Genomic DNA, 18,131 nt, shown 5'->3' on the forward strand with positions numbered 1-18,131 from the left:
ATATTTCAAAGATATGGTACATAATTCACTTCTGAAAAATATATTTACTACTTGTCTCTAGAAGTTTAGAAAAGTATTGACATAGTCATTTGAAAATTCAAAGATGTAGAAACAGTAGGTCTATGTGATTTACATAACTTCTATAATATTTTAACCAACATCATATGAATTATATTATACTTTACTTTCAGAATTATATATAGCACTGTATCTAAAAGAAATCCAGATGTTAAGGTGACCTTGAAGTTTTAAGTTACTTTTTGCTAATGCAGTAGCTTTGGCATAGTTACAAAAAACACAAAACCAGTTCTATATATAATTCCTGAAAAACAAGTATAAGTAAAAATATGAAAACTAGAGAAATGCTTCTGACATAGATTTTACTTTCTAGAGTTACAAAGGAGTATATTAATGAATTAAGTGTTACCAGCCAGCATTTAGGGCACACTTATTATTCTCAGTTATTTTAATCTCCATGGAGCCCTAAAGATTATTATTTGCAGTTTGTTGATATGGCTGATACTTGGAGCTAGTTAAATAACTTCAAGTTACATTTGGAACAAAAGTGAGCATTGAATCCTTGTTTGTCTGACTTCTCACCAGCCATAGGGAACATATTGGAAAAGAGAGAACTATCTGAGGAGAATACTTGCAGAAATTTGCTTAGGGATCCTTTTGAGTCTTGGCTGAGTAATCGGTCATACAAGATACAGAGAAATTCTGCAATGCTGGGCAAACAATGACAAAAAGCATATCAATTCCAATTTTTTTTTTAACTAAAAAGATAAACTTTTATTTTACCACTTTGTTATAATTCACTTTCTAGAAGCTATGTACTGGACATAGTTTAAAATATTAGAGACTTTTGAGACAGTTTTCTATTACTGGGAAGATCTTATTGAACGAAGACTTTATTTAAGAGGATACATGAAAAGCATGTATTTACCTTTTAATTATATAGTAATAGATATTTAGGTGTACAAATATATAAAGTAGGATACTCCCACACATCTTGCTGTATCAGTGTTCTAAATGTTTCCTTGACCTCTCAAAAGGTTCAGCCTTTCATTAAGAAGATGCATATTCAGTTGTCACTTCTAAGCTCCCATAGCATGTTGATGTTGTTGCTGTTTTACAGTGACATAACTGATACTAGGCAAACAGATGCAAAAAAAAAAAAAAAAAAAGTCACAGGAAGTTGTCCTTTCTTACATCTTAGAAACCTTTCCAATTAGGAGGGAAAACTAGTGTTCGGAATTAAAGTGTAATCATTAGGTTTCAGTTTACAAAGGAAATACATTTTGAGAAAACCTTGTCTGCTTTCCCAGTCCCTCTCCAAGAGCCAAGGCCAAGGAAATGGCAACCCACTCCAGTGTTCTTGCCTGGAGAATCCCAGGGATGGGGGAGCCTGGTGGGCTGCCATCTCTGGGGTCGCACAGAGTCGGACACAACTGAAGCGACTTAGCAACAGCAGCAGCATATGGCTGCCTTACCGATAAGGAAGATAGGCCTCAGGCGTAATTTGGAGTTTTTCAAAAGCAAGGTAACAGGTTTTGACCAATGGGGGACCATTCATCAAGTCACTATCCATTGCATTAAACAGGACTCTAGGGTGGTCTAAAATGAGAAAAGTTACCTCCAAAAAGTACCCAACATGGGAATAGTTTACTCATCTGTCAGCTTCTAGAACACAAACAGCTATTAAAAGTCAGCTCCCTCTGGGAGATGGGAGGCAGTCAAGGAGAGAACCACCATATTGTATGGAGGCCCCAGAAATGGAAAAGCTGGTCAAGGAAAGGAAGGCAAATGCATACTCTTCCAAAATACACCCCTTGGGTTTTTCAATGATCAGACAAAATACAAAGAGGTTTGGATTTTAAGGTATCTCTTCACAGCATCTCCATGTAAACTGTGTATCAATTATTTTAACCTGGAAACAAAAAAGCCATTATGCTGAAAAGCGAATTTGTGGTTCTTGGATGTTTTAAAATTTTGAGCAAAGAATTTCAGGTTCTCTATGTGATGGGAGTTAGCACAAGGATATGCACTTTACATATTTTAGATTTTTGGGGGTAGGTTTGAAGGTGTTTCTTTTTTCCTTTTCTCTTTTTTATTTTTAACCATCGCCAGTGGCATTAAATGGGAAAATGAAATGTTCAAATTAATTTTTCCCATTGATTCTTATGTAGACTAATGTACTCTGCAGTTCAATTAAAAATAACAAGCTGTTGTGTTGTTCTGAGCCAAATAAAATCTCTAAGACCATGGTCAATAAAGAGCTCAAGAAAATACAGTATGGAGGCTGAATGGTCTGAAGTCTACTGGGGAATAAAGAAGAAACTGATTAGCATTAAAAAGCAAACTCTTTTAATTTTTTAGAAGTCAAGGAGAATAAAAAAGTGATCACTCATCAAGAACAAAGACTTTGAAAAATATCTCTCACCTTTGTTTAATGAGTCCTTTCAAAATTTAAGAATGACCTTTGGTCTTCAGCCCCAAAACTAAAATGATTTTCTGTACATGCAATGTTACATTTGGGATTACTCCTGGAGTATCTGCTGAGGAATGTAAAAATAGAAGGATCAGTGTTCAATGTTTTATCACTCTAAGTGACATTAGCTCCATCCAATGAAGTATGTCATAGGGTTAAGTATTGTGACTAGTTTTACACTAAACATTCCATTCTATTATGCAATAAAAAAAAAATCATGGGAAAAAGTTGCATACATCTTTACATTTTTCCATAAATTATGGGTGAAGTGAAAGTTGCTCAGTTGTGTCCAGCTCTTTGCAACCCCAAGGACTATATAGTCCATGGAATTCTCCAGGCCAGAATACTGGAGTGGGTAGCCTTTCTCTTCTCCAGGGGATCTTCCCAAACCAGAGGTTGAACCCAGGTCTCCCACATTGCAGGCAAATTCTTTACCAGTTGAGCCACCAGGGAAGACCAAGAATACTGGAGTGGGTAGCCTGTCCCTTCTCTAGTGGATCTTCCTGACCCAGGAATCGAACCAGGGTCTCCTGCATTGCAGGCAGATTCTTTACTAACTGAGCTATCAGGAAAGCCCAAATTACGGGTATATTCCTCTAATTCCTTAATATGGCCCCATAATTAATTCAGTACTGTAGTCCATATCTACAGACCTGATAAACTAGCACAGAATCTATTTTATATGCTTTTTATTAATTTAAATAATACTTCAGTAATCTTTTATACCCTTACTAATTTTTGAAACATAGAATATGGTCTTTACCACTTTAAGCTGAGACTTCTCTACATTCTGTACATCCCCACAGATTTGTTTCTTGCTTTTAAATATCAGCACATTTCTGTTTTCTATTCTTCTGTTTCTGCCCTCTATGCAAGAAATCTTTTCTTTAAGTATCCCTCTGTGGTTCATAATAAAATCAAAATAAAAAAGTATGTCCTTCAGAAAGCATTCAGCTTACTGGAAATAGAAAACCTGTCACCTTATTCTTAAAACCTTAGATCAGGCAGGTCAATGGCAGAAATAGTGAGTGCAGTTTCAGCAAAGGGTATAAAGTGGGATTACCAAAATTATTATGTACCTTGTTATCTCCAGATGGATTTTAAGGGAAAGACTATCTTCTTGCATGAAAAAGGCTTGGTACTGTTGGGAGGAAAACTTTTCTTCTACCTTCTTAGGTTCATATGTTTGGGGGCCTGTGAATTAAATGACAACAGGAGAAAGTCAAGGTTTATTTACATGTGCACATGCGTCTCATGAGAGTGGAGCCTTCATGAATCAGATTAGTGCCCTCACAAGATGAGACATGAGAAAGATGATCTCTCTGCTCTCTGCCCTGTGAAGCAGAGGAAGCAAGCTCTCCTCAAACCCTGGATCTACTGGCACATTTATCTTGGACTTTCCAGGCTTTACAACTGTGAGAAATAAGTGTTTGCTATTTAAGCCACTCAGTCTCTAGTAATTTGTTATAGCAGTCTGAATTGACTAAGACACCCACACACATACTCATGAATAGTTTTGTACATTTTCTTCCCATTAAGCAAAATATATATGACTATCTTTAATGTAAACAAGTATCCTTTACACAACAGATGTAAATCAATATTTTTTTTTCATCTGCTTGATGAATGATCTTTACAGTTGTCTCAAATTTCCATTAATTTGTTCAGGGTTTTACATAATTCCCAGAATGCCAACTGAAATTCAACATTTTCATGTCCCATTTACTGAAATATGTTGGAATGCAAGTGAAAGTAATGTTTTTACCGTAATATTTTGAATCTTTAAGACAAACAAAAACAAACTAACTCCAGCCTTTAAAATGTTCTTAAATAAACCCTCCTGTGGTCTGATTCTGGGCAAATAACTATGTAACAGGGCACTGAGACACTGGAGATGACAGCTGAATGTGCTGTGTCTCAGTCCATGATACAGAGTTTTAAAAAAGCAATCCCTAATTGTTGGACATTTAGTTTGTTTTCAAGTTCTCACTAGAGAAGTTGCAATTAACATTCTTTTAGCTACATAACTATGTTCATTTATTATTACCTTCTTAGTTGGACAGCTACCAAAAGAAATAACACAAAAATTTCCAAACGTTTGCTTTCCTACCATGAATTTGTTTGTTTAAACTTCCCTGGTGGCTCAGATGGTAAAGCGTCTGTTTACAATCCAGGAGACCTGGGTTCTATCCCTGGGTCGGGAAGATTCCCTGGAGAAGGAAATGACAACCCACTCCAGTACTCTTGCCTAGAAAATCCCATGGACAGAGGAGCCTGGTGCAGGCTACTGCCCATGGGGTCGCAAAGAGCCAGACACGACTGAGCGACTTCACTTCACTTCTTCACTTCATGAATTTGTTTGCTTAAAGGTTGTACCAGTTTTAACTCACATAAGTAGTGTATAAGAAAGTCTGCTTCCTTATATGATTAAAAATTAACATTCTTTGCCAATCCAACGAGCTATAAATAACTCATCTTTTTTTGAAATTTCTATTTCTCAAAGGTGTATTAAGAGAACAAAAATAAATAATTCACCCTTAATGTTTGGTATTGAACTTTCTCCTTTTAAAATTGAAGCTTTAAAGATTATGATGATTTTAATGATTTTTATTTCTTCTGCTAAATATTATTTCTCTTTTAACTGATTATGTGAATCACAAATATGCAGGATAAAAAGAAAGTGCACATTTTCCTTCTATTAAATTTGAATGTGTATTAATTTTGCACTCAATGCAGTAGGTTTGTTCAAAATATTACCTTTGATTCTGTATTGAACATTCGCCCTAAGGACTTTGGTCTATTGATTGAAAGTTTTAATCCCTCTAATAAAATTATGTTGCATATGCCAAATGAAAAACATTCAGGGAGAATCTCAGGAGTCCATATACTTCTAAAGGCTGAGGTCTCCACTTAGAATTTCCAGAAGTATGGCATAGCATCCTATCAATTCTCACTAAGTACTAATAACTGCACATCTGATGTATCAGTGAATCCCATCAGCTTTGGGATTTCAAAGATTACCCAGAATCCAACTACTTCGCATCAAATTCAGCTTACTGCCTAACTCACTGGCTTATTGCAAAGGATTCCTAACTACTCTCCTAGATTCTGTCCTTGGCCCTTCTAGCTTTCTTTCAATACCATCAACTGTCTTGAAAACTGTTCAAACATAGCAGATTACACACCCCCTCTGCCCAGAGCCCATCAGGCTGCCCATCTCAGTCAAAATAAGAGCTAAAGTTGTCACGGGGCTTAAAAGTACCATTGAAGCTCCACTGGACACACACCTGTTATCTCTCAGATATTTCCTATCTGACCCTAACTTCCTCGGTTCCTACCACACCAGCGTCCCTTCTATCTCTCAGTCATGTCAGAGAGATTCCTGCTGACACATTTACACTTACTCTCTTTTCAGTCCGAAAGGTTTTTCTAAAGAGGATCTTCCTTGAAGGTACAACACTTTCTCACATGCTCTTTGTCCTCAATATTTATTTAATTTTCTCCCCACGTTCTTATCATCACCTGACATAACATAAACAGTGCTTATTTTGTGTATTGTCCACCACTCCCATTAGCATGTAGGTCTACAAGGATAGAGAGGTCTGTTCATTGTTGGCTTTGTTCATTGCTGTGTTCTTAGCATAGCATTGCCTAGCATTAACACTCTTGAATGACAATAGATACATGAATTTCTGCTGTTTTTCTGTAATAATATTATTTTGGATAGATATACCACTAACTTTAAGCATTTCAAGTTTAACTTTTTATTGTATTCTCATATTTAATTAGCTTCATTTGATATTTATTAAACATCCTTATGTCCTGACATAGACTGTCTGGACATAAAGCTTATGTCCTGGACATGGACTGTCTGGACATAAAGCTTATGTCCTGGACATGAACTGTCTGGACATAAAGCTCTGCTGACAGTGCTAACAGGACTGTTATTGACAATATTTTTATAGGACTATGACTGTATCAACAAGAGTGTTTGTAAACGTTATCATCATTTGGAAGTCAGATGTTACCAGGTTCTTGAGTTAAATATGTGGTAGAATTCTGACATTTGGTGAAGCCAATCACTTTTTGCAGCTGCAATATTCTATATCTCAAAACATACTTTTGATAGTTTTATTTGACATGACTGCACTTACAAAGTCTTCTGCACTAGTGAACTTTTGACAATATTTATGGACTAGAATTGACTCTTGTATGTGGCTGTGGCCTTGTGGTTCATGTGAGTGTTGAATTTTAGCAAAATAATGAAGACAGGGCCCAACAAACAGTAAGTATTACCCAGCACTTATATTCAGAAAGCAAACCAAAGGTCTAATATTTCTAAGTTTATATATGGTAATCTTGTGGCCTATAAAATCTAAGCCTCCTAGAATGTATTTTCAAATGCCTGTGAGGGAAAACCAATAAATGAAAACTAATGTACTCAGGATTGTTGTGATCACCCATTGTCCTTGATAACCTTGTATTTCCAGTTACAGCATCTTATGTTTCTTTCAGATCCTCATAGAAACAAAAGAAACATATTTTTTGGTTTTGCCACCCTCCATTAAGTCACTAAAATATAGCCATTTCATGTTTTGAAAGGAATGTATAAAATCAAACATGTTATTGTGAAAATGAATTACCTTGCATACCAATAGCTTTGTGTTCAATTTAAAATATCTTTTTGACTTTTATAATTGCTTACAAAATAGGAGTCAGAAATAATATGTAAGGTATGGTTTTAGGAAGTTAGAGTGAGTAAATATTTTTATTTACTGATATTATTTATAATTTGAATCTTGTCTGATAAATATGTTTGAGCAAAGGTAATATATTGTCTGATAAATATATTTAAGCAAAAATTCGATTAGTGCAATATTTTCTAAATCTTTGTTCCTGCATAAAATCCTTCTGCGGAAGCCCTTTGAAAAATGTTTTCATTGCATATCCCTATGAGCCGGTTTTCTTCTCTCCATGCAACTCAGATGTTTTTGTTTTTACAACACCTAGATTGTTTATTCCTCTTCTGATGTTTTTTATTTTTGTTTTCCTGTCCTGGTGTTTCAATATCTTTTTAATAACCAACTCCATACCTTTTACCTTTTTAAACGTATAGTAGTTTCTAATATTTTGTATATGGTCTATAAAAATAATGAGATTTTTCCAAGAAGAATGATAGTCATTAATTCTGCATATATCACAGTGGAATGTGTCATCCCTAAGCAAAATATAAGCTCACACTGTGCGTGAAGACAGTTCTTGTTTGCTTCAGCCAGGAGCATTGTTTATGGGGAGAAGTTTTTAAACAGGTCATTAAGAAATATTCTTATTCTCTAGTTAATGTCTTTGAGCTGCACATGTGAGCAGAATGGTAAGGAATTTCCAGTGACTGATTCCAAGTTTTGACCAGCCCGGCATTCTGTGAAGTAATGCATATTTTAACTTCTATAAAGCCCTCAATAAAGACTTCACAGTAGAGCTTGTCACTTACACCTATCAAAAATGTCAGATGCTTTTTCCAAACTCTATCACTAGCAAACAGTATTGCATAGCTATTAAAATATGGGGATTTAACAACAAAGTCTGCAAGTTGCAAACATTGTTGTAAATCAACTAAGCAATTAACATGAGATTTTTTAAGTGATTGGATACAAGTTCAGAATTATGAAGTTATTATCTAATAACCTAACAAGTGATGTGAATAAATCCTTGCTAATATGAAAATTACCAATGACAGAAACCCATTTTTCTATAAGCAACTGTATGGATCCTCATGCTAACACTAAGATTGATAAACTACAGGCATTCAGTGAAAACGTCATTTGTTCCAGTTGCTGAGAATTGTGTTTAGAGATTCTTTCATCCAAATGATCAGCAAATCGAAGTCTGCAATTTGTTTTCATTTAATAGGCAGACACATTTTTACCAATTTAGACTCAGTCGTATTAATACTCTTTGAAACTAATTGCTGGGAAATGAATTTTAAAGTCAGGGTTTTATAATTTCTTTTTTCCTTTTTCTGTCCCTGTAATAGAAGATTCCAACCCACCTGTATACAACTTTCAAATCTATGTTTAACAGGCGTGGGCTATAATCCCCTGTCATCTGTATGGTTACAAAGGACCCTTATTCCCCACTCTGTCACAATCCACTCTACACTCTTCTCTCAAAGTTACTTTCTAATTATGCTGTTTCCCTTCCACAAAGTTCTGGTTCCCTGACAGATAAAAGACAGTAACCTTAATCTGACTTCAACATCCTCCATTATCTTCTCCCACTTAATGTACTTTATTTTTATTTATATTACAATTATAACACCCATACACAAAAAAAGTTTAAACCATTAATTAATGCATAGTAGAGTAATATCTAGATAACCACTGCTCAGAACAAAAGTTAGAATACTGTCATTACCTACAAGAGGCAGCTATCCTTGTGCATCTTTTTTATCACACCCTCTCTAGCAGCCAAAGCTGATTCCTTCCTTGATTTTTTTTATAGTGTCTCCACCTATTTAAGGTGTGACTCCTTAAACACATAGCTATTTCACCAGATTTTTAAATGTTACAAAAATGGAACCAAGCTATTCCTTGGAATATTGCTTTTTTTCACTCATCATGATTCTTGTAAAGGTCCATTCATGTTATTGGATATCACTCTAATGTCTTCAGTTTGAAGCTGTTTAATACTACATTGTATTAATATACCACAATGTATTCACTTTTCCATGTGGAAGTACATTTGGATTTTTAGATTATTTCTCAATTCAGTCACTCAGTCATGTCAGACTCTTAGCAACCCCATGGAATGCAGCACACCAGGCCTCCCTGTCCATCACCAACTCCTGGAGTTTACTCAAACTCATGTCCATTGAGTTGGTGATACCACCCAATCATCTCATCCTCTGCTGTCCCCTTCTCCTCCCACCTTCAATCTTTCCCAGTATCAGGGTCTTTTCCAATGAATCAGTTCTTCACAACACGTGGCCAAAATATTGGAGTTTCAGCTTCAGCATCAGCCCTTCCAATGAAAATTTAGGACTGATTTTCTTTAGGATGGACTGGTTGGAACTCCTTGCAGTCCAAAGGACTCTCGAGTCTTCTCCAACACCACAGTTCAAAAGCGTCAATTCTTCAGTGCTCAGCTTTCTTAATAGTCCAACTCTCACATCCATACATGACTACTGGAGAAACAATAGCTTTGACCTGACGGAACTTTGTCAGCAAAGTAATGTCTTTGCTTTTTAATATGCTGTCTAGGTTGGTCATAACTTTTCTTCCAAGGAGCAAGCATCTTTTAATTTCAAGGCTGCAGACACCATCCGCAGTGATTTTGGAGCCCCAAAAAATAAACTTTGTCACTGTTTCCATTGCTTCTCCATCTCTTTGCCATTAAGTGATGGGACAGATGCCATGATCTTAGTTTTCTGAATGTTGAGCTTTAAGCCAACTTTTTCACTCTCCTCTTTCACTTTCATCAAGAGGCTCTTTAGTTCTTCGCTTTCTGTCATAAGGGTGGTGCCATCTGCATATCTGAGATTACTGATATTTCTCCCAGCAATCTTGATTCCAGCTTGAGCTTCATCCAGTCCAGCATTTGTCATGATGTACTCTGCGTATAAGTTAAATAAGCAGGGTGACAATATACAGCCTTGACATACTCCTTTTCCTATTTGGAACCAGTCTGTTGTTCCATGTGCGGTTCTAACTGTTGCTTCCTGACCTGCATACAGGTTTCTCAAGAGGCAGGTCAGGTGGTCTGGTATTTCCATCTCTTGAAGAATTTTCAACACATTTTGTGATCCACGCAGTCAAAGACTTCGGCATAGTCAATAAAGCAGAAGTAGATGTTTTCTGGAATTTTCTTGCTTTTTCGATAATTCATCAGATGTTGGCAATTTGTTCTCTGGTTCCTCTGCCTCTTCTAAATCCAGCTTGAACATCTGGAAGTTCATGGTTCACATACTGTTGAAGCCTGGCTTGGAGAATTTTGAACATTACTTTTCTAGCGCATGATATGAGTGCAATTGTGTGGTAGTTTGAGCATTCTTTGGCATTACTTTTCTTTGGGATTGGAATGAAAACTGACCTTTTCCAGTCTTGTGGCCACTGCTGAGTTTTCCAAATTTGCTGGCATATTGAGTGCAACATTTTCTTTCACAGCATCATCTTTTAGGATTTGCAATAGGTCAACTGGAATTCCATCACCTCCACTAGCTTTTTTTGTAGTAATGCTTCCTAAGGCCCACTTGACTTTGCATTCCAGGATGTCTGGCTCTAGGTGAGTGATCACATTATTGTAATTATCTGGGTTGTGAAGATCTTTTTTTGTACAGTTCTTCTGTGTATTCTTGCCACCTGTTTTTAATATCTGCTGTTTCTGTTAGGCCCGTACCATTTCTGTCCTTTATGGTGTCCATCTTTGCATGAAATGTTCCCTTGGTATCTCCAATTTTCTTGAAGGGATCTCTAGTCTTTCCCATTCTATTGTTTTCCTCTATTTCTTTGCATTGATCACTGAGGAAAGCTTTCTTATCTCGCCTTGCTATTCTTGGAACTCTGCATTCAAATGGGTATATCTTTCCTTTTCGCCTTTGCCTTTCACTTCTCTGCTTTTCACAACTATTTGTAAGGCCTCCTCAGACAACCATTTTGCCTTTTTTCATTTCTTTTTCTTGGGAATGGTCTTGATCCCTACTTTCTGTACTATGTCACAAACCTCCGTCCGTTGTTCCTCAGGTATTCTATCCGATCTAGTCCCTTGAATCTATTTGTAACCTCACTGTATAAATGTAAGGGGTTTGATTTAGGTCGTACCTGAATGGTCTAGTGGTTTTCCCTACACTTTCATATTAAGCCTGAATTTGGCATTAAGGAGTTCATGGTCTGAGATTATTTCTAGATTTGGGCTACTGTAGACAATACTGCTATAAACATTCTTGGGGATATATTCTGGTGCCCAACATTCATAGTGTTCATATTCAGAGTGAAACTGAAAGGACATAGCTGTCCATATCTTCATACTAGGCAATTTTTTATGTAGCACTCAAAATCAGGCAAAATTAACTTGAATTTAAGTATTTTCAGTCTCTACTACGCATGTCAAAATGTTTTTCAAAGTGGTTGCACCAATTTAAACATCATCAAAAGTCATGATAACTCCTATTTCTTCATATCCTTAACATCGTTTGGGATTATCATACTAATATCATCATATTTCTTTCTGCTTCTCATCTCTTACCCCTCCCTTCTTTTTTGTTTTTCTGTTTGTTTATCCCTTTGTACCCTGGATATTAATTCTAATATGTAATAGGTCACTAAGTCTCTATTTATCTGTTTCCAATTATGCTGATAAACTCAGTCATTTAGTTACTACTTTTGGTCATTGTCTTTTCTAACTCTTAAATTTCTCTTTAGTTCTTTTTAATTTTAACAATGACACTTTCTTTAGTTTTATATTTCCTGCCAAAAGAGTTTTCTCCTATTTCTTTCAAAATAGTAAACACATTTTTATAATATGCATTTGAAAATTTCAGCATTTACCTTCTTGAAAAGATCCATTTCTGTTATATATTATTTCTGCTGCTTCTATATATGGAATATAATTTCCTTTTACATAATTGGAGAAGGGAATGGCCAACCCACCCCAGTATTCTTGCCTGGAGAATTCCATGGACAGAGGAGCCTGACAGGCCTCAGTCCATGGGCTCACAGAAGTCAGAAATGACTGAGTGACTAACACTTTACATAGTATCTTTAACTTTTGCTTTGGACAGAATATTCAACCAACTGTTTGAAGGGACAATGTAAGACCTAAAATGAAAATACTTTCTTCCCAGAAGATTTTTTTTTTTTTCTGTCAGGAATCTGGAGTCTATCAGTCTCACACCAACTTAACTTGCTTTAAAATATGAAACAAATTATGGTATCTTATATTTTAATCTACTCATTTAAAATTTTGAGGTCCAAAGAGATAAAGTTGAAGTAAGATGAGCTATGACAATGCCTTTGTCTTCTGTAATTTATTGTGTGCTTTTGAGTTGAAACTTTTGTTTCTAATTTTTCTTATCTGTTAAAAATAGTGCATGCCTACAACCCCCAGCATAGTGATTTTGCTTTTTTGTTAATATCTATTTGGCAAGGCCAAGTCTTGGTTGGGTCAAGTAGAATCTTAAACCTTTAGTTGTGGCATGCAGAATCTAGTTCCCTCACCAGGGATCCAGCCTTAGCCCCTGCATAGACCACTATAGAACTCCCTATTTCCATTATTTTTACAATTTCCTTTGTATTTCTCTGGTCTTCTGTTCATGCCAGTCATGGTATGTGATACTCAAGTTTTACTTTATGTTTTTTGAGGACATAGCTTTTCCAATACTAGGTTACAATTGTTTTGAAGATGGTGTCCATGACTTTTTACCAATATCTCTCACTATATTGAGTGTAGTAATTTGATGCAATAACTGCTTAATGCATGTTAAATGGATGAGTCAATGAGTGAATAAATTTTGGAAACAGGCACATAGATAAAAGTGATTAAACCAAGCTCAGTATTGCCATAGAGAAGGAGTAAGTATCTTTTCTATTATCAGTCCCAGAGTTTCAGTCGAATTTCTGTTGCTATGTTTACTTGTCCACTATATTGGCTGATTGTCCTCATAAAACACAACTGGTCTGAGGTAGGATTTATGCATAACAATCCAAATGTGTAACAGAGCTTAAAAACAAAGCTTAAGAACACTGATCTAGAGGACAGTGATAAAATGTAATAAAGTTTATTTAGGATGTAAAATTAAAAAGCGTGTTCATCAATAATTCATCAGCTCTCTTTAAAAAACCCTTAGTATAATCATTTTTATTCTGTATCTTTAATCATTTGTAGCTGATGTTGCTAGGAACAGACTTTGACGACAAACTTCTGAAAGGGATCCATTTGCCTAGGGATTTACTTATAATGTTGCAATTAAAATATTTTCTAGGGGTAAATTCAGCATACTAAGCAAATATGACACAACTTAGCAATTAAACAGTTGTTCTAAAGATATGTTAATAGAATTGAAAAGAATCACTATTTCATACGAAAGCATACATTGGGGTATTATTTTTGCCACATAGAGCAGTTAGCTTTGCGTTATTATTAGTCCTCTTAATTTTCCAAATGTCACCCTAAAGACTGGTTTTCCATTTCCCGGTGATTAAATTGCTGCTGAACCTAAGAGATTTGTTAGATTTTAAGTCCATGAATAAATAAAGAATGTATATGGTCAAAATTATTAGTAGAGGACCAATAAGATCTTTTATGAAGCACCTTTCCATTAGTTTGTCGATGGATAGATGTTCAAAATATAGCAATGAATGAGATGTGTATAAGGAAATAAGTACATGCTCTCTGTTGCCAGCATGCACAGCATAATATAAATAATCAATGCCCAATTAATTCTGGAATTTCCTGATCTTATTTTCATGCTCTCTGAATATGATCTTTATTTTGGAATTTCTTTGACCTATTCTAAACAACTTTGTGACTTCAGGTCACAGATGCATTGTGCCATGTATCATCATTAACTAGGTTATATAATTAACAGTGATAAACTCTGCTATATTAGATGGAAGTTTTAATTTGGAATCAAGAAAATGTTCTGTATTTTATGCATAGTATTAAAGGATGTGTTGAATTTTTACTTTTTATTTAGTTGATATCATTTAGATTAAACAAGTCAGAATTGTTAAAAATTTTCGTTCATTCTCAAAGTTTCCAACCTATTGATATATATCAGTCTGTCTTTGTTCATTAGGATCAAATACTGGTAAAAACCGAAAAAAATATCTTGAGCTTAACAACAATAAGAAATTGAGGTTTTCTTTCCTTTTTTTTTTTTTTTTTTTACGTTTTAGAACAGTAGAGAGTTAGTGTGAGCCTTCTATAGCGTTTCAAATGTCAAGGACATACACTTCTGTATTATTTCTCTATTATGTGTGAGCTAAGATAGTTACCAGAACTTCCAGCTATTATGTGTTCATGCCAGCTAGAAGAAGTAGAAAGGACACAAAAACAGTTGCACAAAGCACCCTGGTTACATCACACTTCTTAGAACTGGTCACATGGTCTCACTTTGCCTAAAGGGAGATTGTGGATTGTCTATATTCTCAACTGCTGATTTGAAAATAGATATGTATAATTAATGAAGAGCAATTAATTGTTCCCACTACTGGGGAACAAATAGCAGTCATCTCCTTCATCTAACTGTTCATTTACTGATTTATTTTGCGCTAAGATAAGTTATAAACAGTTAAACAAGACCATTTTTTAAATAAAAAAGTATCAGCAATTTGGAAAATCAAGATTTTTTGAAAATTACAAATACCACAATGTCAACATAGTTATAGATGAGCATCATGGTCTCCTGGGTATCTAAAGTGAAATAGGATATCTAAATAATTATTTACTTTATTTTCATTATTTTAAAAAAGGCATTACTGAAGCAAAATTAAGCTCTATTGTCTCTGGACAATATAAAAACTTATCTCATGGTAATGTTTATGGAGAACTGAATGTTATGGTCGGAGAAGGCAATGTCACCCCACTCCAGCACTCTTGCCTGGAAAATCCCATGGACGGAGGAGCCTGGTAGGCTGCAGTCCATGGGGTCGCTAAGAGTCAGACATGACTGAGCGACTTCACTTTCACTTTTCACTTTCATGCACTGGAGAAGGAAATGGCAACCCACTCCAGTGTTCTTGCCTGGAGAATCCCAGGGAATGGGGAGCCTGGTGGACTGCCATCTATGGGGTTGCACAGAGTCAGATATGACTGAAGCGACTTAGCAGCAGCAGCAGCAGAATGTTATGGTGAACAATATTCCTATCATAGATGCAGCTGATTTTATAAGGCACTGACTTAGTGTCTTTGAGTAAGAGCCAAAAGCCAAATATTATTTTATAACTCAATAAAGGCTATTTTGTAAGTCCTTAATATTACAATCCTTAGGTATTCTGGCTTAGACGGAGGATAGATGATAACCTGCCCACAGGACTAGGTAGATATATACACTGTGGATGGTTATCTGTAAATATTACTGTTGCTGAAAGTTTTCTGAACAAGTTTAGGAAATTAAGAAATACATTATCTAATTTTCTGTAGTCTGCCAGCATGTCAGACCAATTTAGTGCTTATAACACTAGGTGCTCTAAAAAGTGAAAGGGGACCATTTGTTAACTGTAACAGCACAACAATGCAAAAAGATGAAAGAGGTTGAAATGGAAACCAATTTGCTAAATTTACTAAATTACACAGATTACCAAAAAGGTAAGTGAATTTCTCATAACAGTAGTGGAGAAACTACTTTTGCAATGAAATGTGTGTTTATATCCAAGTTTCAAAATTACTTAGCAAATAACTCCCAGTAAATGTGATATTATAAATTTTAGCTAAATTGTAAGTTCTTAGAATTTTTGTATCTTTTCAAAACAATTTGTGTCTCTTATATCTCTTAAAATATTTTTATGTATTTTGACAAATAGAAAATAACTACCCAGGGACAGAAACAATAAATTCATGGTTTCCTAAATATGATTATATTTTTGATGAATCTTAGGTTTATCCTGAAGTGGCAAGAGAAATGAATTTATGGTTCCTGAAGTTTTGTAATCACTTGCATCTAATTTTTTGATATGATAATAATTAAATGAGAGATGACAAGAAACTGGGTGATTAAACAGTTTGGTAAAATGATGCATTAATAACACATAAGTTTTATTTCAAAGTTATTCTTTCACAGTACAAAATCAATTTTAAACTGTAAGCTGCATTCTTTGAAGAATTAATCTTTGCTTTAAAGGAGCAGTATAGATTGACACCAACGATTTCTTTTAATTTCATGTAGGAAGAACCTTTTGTAATGGTGTCTGAAAATGTCCTGGGTAAGCCGAAAAAATACCAAGGCTTCTCCATCGATGTTCTGGATGCCTTATCCAACTACCTGGGTTTTAACTATGAAATTTATGTTGCACCGGATCACAAGTATGGAAGCCCACAGGAAGATGGAACATGGAATGGCTTGGTAGGAGAACTAGTGTTTAAGGTAAGCGTTTGTTTGTTTATCACACATCTAAAGTTGACTATAACCCTTGGAAGTTAATTTCATTTAAAATAAGTGTAAGGCAAGGCCTTGGGTGGTGGTGGTGAATGCAAGTCTCAGCCTATACTATTTCATGAACTTTGTGGAAAGAAAAATTGATGACAATACAAACCTAAATTTCAAAATATGTCCTAAAAAATATTTAGAGCAAGGATTTACCTTTACCAAAGTTATACTTCAAACATATTATCACTGTTTGGTACATGATGAAGTCACAGTGCCTTTTCCAAACACAATTTATGTCAATGTGTTCTTTTAAAACACAAGTTCAAGAAATAAATAAGATTCTGACCACTTAGGAACTGATCATTTCATTTTTGGATCTAAATAAGGTAAAGCTACTGTTACTTATATTTTTCTCCTTGTTCTTGCAATTCTCAGAGAAGTGTTTTAAATTTCCCCATTACTATATCCCTGTTCCTGTCAGTTTTTCCTTCCTTTTTGGAAGCTTTATTATTAAGTGCACCACATTTGTAAATATTATGCTTTCCTAATGAGTTGAATAGTCATATTTAGGTCTATAAATTACTATTTGATTTCTGTGTATCTCATTTTTCCCTCTGTTCCTTCATTTCTGGCCTTCCTCTGGGTTAGCTGATTTTTTGTGTGCTTGATTTTATTTCCCTGTTAGCTTCTTATTTGTATTTATTTGGTTTTTGTTTGTTTGTTTGCCTGTGGTTAGTCTAGGACAGTAATGTGCATTCTTAACTTATCACACTTTATGTAGATTAAAATCATATCATTTCTCATTTAAAAAGTAATAAATGTATAGCAATATAATTACATTTATATTCACCATAGCCTTTGTGTTATTGTGGTTATATATTTATATTTGATGAACTCCAAAGTAAAACTTTATACTTTTTTATTTAATCAATTGACTTTCAAAGGTATAAAGGGAAGGGAGACAGTGTCTAATGTTTTAACTATTTTTCTACTATTTCTGGGACATTTTATTCCGTTCTATACATCTGAGCTTCTAACTGGTATCACTTACTTCAACCTGAAGAAATTCCCTTTAGAATGTCTTAAAGTCCAGTCCTGGCATATACTCTTCACATTAGCTTACCTTAAAATTTCTTTGTTTACCCTCATTTTTGAATAATATTTTTAGCATATAACAAATTCTGAGTTGATAGGGTTATTTTTGGTAGGTACTGTTTGTCTTAGTGTTTTCAAATATTTCAAATAGTGGCACTGCTAATTTTGATTTACGTTTGACAAGAGCACTGAGTCTCAGAACACAGTCACTTATAATCAAAGTATCTTTTTCTTTATACTTTTTATTGTCTGAGAAGAATATTGTAGGTAAAATATTATTATTCCTAAAATCAAGGCTGGTGATTTTAAAGCAAGAGTAACTTTTTATTTCAAAAACAATAAGTAAAATTATCATTCAATAATATTTCATACAATAATAAATGTTTTCATTATTATTTCACAATAACATTGATACATAACCTGGTTAACATACATACATGATGTAGTTATGTATCAATGTTTACA

At 34.8% G+C, this 18,131-nt stretch overlaps 1 protein-coding gene across 2 annotated transcripts in view; it reads left to right on the forward strand.

The window, feature by feature from the left end:
- The window catches only part of GRID2 (glutamate ionotropic receptor delta type subunit 2), a 1,632,436-nt gene that overhangs the window by 1,217,185 nt on the left and 397,120 nt on the right, over positions 1–18,131 (forward strand). For both annotated transcript variants that reach the window (XM_086406553.1, XM_086406551.1), the window contains exon 10: positions 16,371–16,568. In XM_086406553.1, coding sequence (XP_086262679.1) covers positions 16,371–16,568 — 198 coding nt within the window. The remainder of the gene's footprint in view (positions 1–16,370; positions 16,569–18,131) is intronic.

This window comes from Bos grunniens, chromosome 6, assembly GCF_055505025.1.
Source record: "Bos grunniens cultivar Pamir isolate PY7600 chromosome 6, Bosgru_T2T1.0, whole genome shotgun sequence".
Classification (NCBI taxonomy): domain Eukaryota; kingdom Metazoa; phylum Chordata; class Mammalia; order Artiodactyla; family Bovidae; genus Bos; species Bos grunniens.